General features: G+C 54.5%; 1 protein-coding gene across 1 annotated transcript; it reads right to left on the reverse strand.

Moving 5' to 3' along the window:
* Positions 1-358: 358 nt before the first annotated feature.
* PITHD1 (PITH (C-terminal proteasome-interacting domain of thioredoxin-like) domain containing 1) lies at positions 359-2,500 on the reverse strand (the record flags this gene model as incomplete). Its single annotated transcript, XM_010086036.1, has 5 exons — positions 359-460; positions 689-797; positions 1,243-1,347; positions 2,218-2,295; positions 2,457-2,500. Coding segments are annotated over 5 exons (438 nt in total), but the record flags the coding sequence as incomplete, so codon positions are not given.
* Positions 2,501-2,577: the final 77 nt, after the last annotated feature.

Below are 2,577 nucleotides of genomic sequence, written 5' to 3' on the forward strand. Positions count from 1 at the left end.
ACCCACGGGCTGGGACCCAGGGACACGGTGACCAGGCCACAGCTCTGCACCTCAGCGCGTGTTTTATTGGCAGTCAGAGAAGCGATCGGTACCAGACACGAGCTCGCCCCTGCCTAAGGACCGGGGCTGCCGTTAGCCAGCAGAGCTGCAGCTGCTGCAGGGCTCAACACACCGATGCCCCGAGCGACCCCCTCTGCAGGGCATGGCCCACACTCGGCACTCTGCTTTCCAAGGCAAAGACCAACGCGAAAAGCGGATCCAACGCTCTCCAGTGCTTCAGGAAGCCATTTCTGTCCGAGTCAGCCCAGCAGGTCCATCTACTTGTACCAAAGCCTTGGGGAGATTCTCAAGAGCACTGTTAGGAGATGAAGTGAGTCTGTGGGGTGATTTGTTCCAACTTGTGATCAGCTGGGTTTGCTGATGCTTCGTAATTGCAGATGGTGACTTCATGGCGATGAGCCTGAGTTAAGATTAAACGTGTTAGTCTAGAGGGGAGCAGATTTCAAGTCCCTCCTAAAACACTTGACTGGCAAGAGCTGAGCAGGTTCCCATCTTACAGACTTTCCATCCCACACCATCCATCCCCACACCCCCCACTTCTTCCTGACCACTAGAGCTCAGCGTAGGCTACGATTTAAAGCCCTTTTACACTGTTAGCAGAGTCTCGCTCATCTCTGCTCTCACCTACCTCCGTCCATTCTCCTTTCAGGCCTATATAAAAAATCTTCATTGTCTCCGCTCCAAAGTTCTTTGGAAAGTGGATGGAGAGGTGGTAAACATTGGAGAAACGGGCAATTCTGAAAGAAAACACATTCAGAAACCGGAGCTCTGTGTACAGGCTGCATTGCCGCTTCCTCTCAGTGCCCGTGCATGGCTCCTACCCTAATCTGAGTCAGACTTGGGAGCAAACGACTGAGAGAGCAGAAGGAGCGGCTTTCCTCCTGCTTGCAGTGAGCGGGCCAGCAACAAGCTGTCACTGGGGCCAGGAGCAGGGGACACGACACTGGGATGATTCTGCACCCCGAGAAAGCCCAGGTCACAAGCACAGGGATCCCTCTGGCTCTGGAGAGGTTTTCAGACCAGAGCTCTCACCTGACAAGGGCAGGACAGAGCTGGGGAGGCAAATTCTACTGTGGGCAGCTTTGAAATGTAGGGGAAGGCACTGCCCCCTGCTAACACTTTCCTAAAATTCAGCGGCACATCAGGACCCTCAGGACCCTCCCCCCAGGGTCCACATCGTACTTGGTGGGGTACTCCAGCTCGCCCGTCGGATCCCGGTTCAGGCTGAATGTCTGGTCTGGTTCCCTGCCTACATCATCAAAGGACATGTGAGGAATGTTCCTGAACCTGGGAAGAGAGGGAGGAAAGCCAGGAGGCTATTAACATACAGGTCAGCTCATTGGTTTCCTCCCCATCCATTAGCACTACCTGGATTCTTGTCAACAATAAGAAACTGGATTTGTTTTGTCTTCTGAGGGAGAAAATACCAACACCACCACAAAGCATCATCACATTCCAGAATACCTAACACCCTGAGGAAATGACAACGGAGAGCAAGAAACACAGCTGCAGAGAGACAGATCTCAGCACGCTTGGGTACAGGAAGAAACCCAGACCCCAGTATGCTGGAGACAAGGAAAAGAGGGGCTTGGTAAAGGTGTGTTTCTTTCCCCACAAGCAAGAACTGCAGAGCACTCAATATTCTTTCATTTTCAAAAAAAGGAAAGGTGGTGTTAGGATGAATCTCTCTCCCTTCAGGAGGTAAAGCAGACCACAGGGCTCAGTACAGCAGGAGCACTGCCAAGAGCCTTACAAACCTCAGCTGGCTGCAGGACACTCTGTCACTTGTGTCCCTCTCTCCCAGGCCTCAGAGGTCCCCTCCAAAGCAAAACCCCTCTTGGCCCGCTGATCCCAGCAGGCTGGTCTCCTCACAGCCCAGCCAGTGTCTCACCCAAACACTCTCTTCTAATTAAAAGCAGCGCTCCACTTCTCTAGAGAAAAGGCAGCGAGCAGCCAGGCTCACCGCCAGGAAAGCTCCACCTTCTCCCTCCTCCTGGGCCCCTGGACGAGCTGAGCTGCAGCTGAGTAACGCTGCTTCCTCCCACACTGCACACCCTCCGCTTGGCCACCCGGCAGCCTGAGAATCACTCTGCTCGTCAGCTACGAGTCAATCAGTTCAGTTTAGGCTGCAGCAAAGTTAATACTGATTTAACTTACAGCCTCATCTCTGCTGGGTGCGTGCTGTCGTCTTCTCCCATCACAATTACTCCTTTTAACTTCACGTTGCCCGTAAACCTGCCAAGAGACACACAAGCGGCGTTTTCACCTCCATTCTCCCCAAATCAGCGCCCGTTGAGGGGCACCCCGCCCTGCCTCCTTCCCAGGAGCACGAAGGCGAGGAACAAGCCCTGCCAGCAGCCAAACCACCACCACGGGACCTCAGGGAACGAACTTACGGGATGTTGAACAGCAGCTCCTCCTCATCGTCGCTTTCCACGAACTGCGGAGAGAGCAGGGAGCAGGTCAGGGCCGGCCCAGGCCGCGGAGGTACGCGGGGGTCGCACAGGGGGCTGGGAG

Source organism: Pterocles gutturalis, unplaced genomic scaffold (assembly GCF_000699245.1).
Source record: "Pterocles gutturalis isolate BGI_N339 unplaced genomic scaffold, ASM69924v1 scaffold43570, whole genome shotgun sequence".
In the NCBI taxonomy this organism is placed as follows: Eukaryota; Metazoa; Chordata; class Aves; order Pterocliformes; family Pteroclidae; genus Pterocles; species Pterocles gutturalis.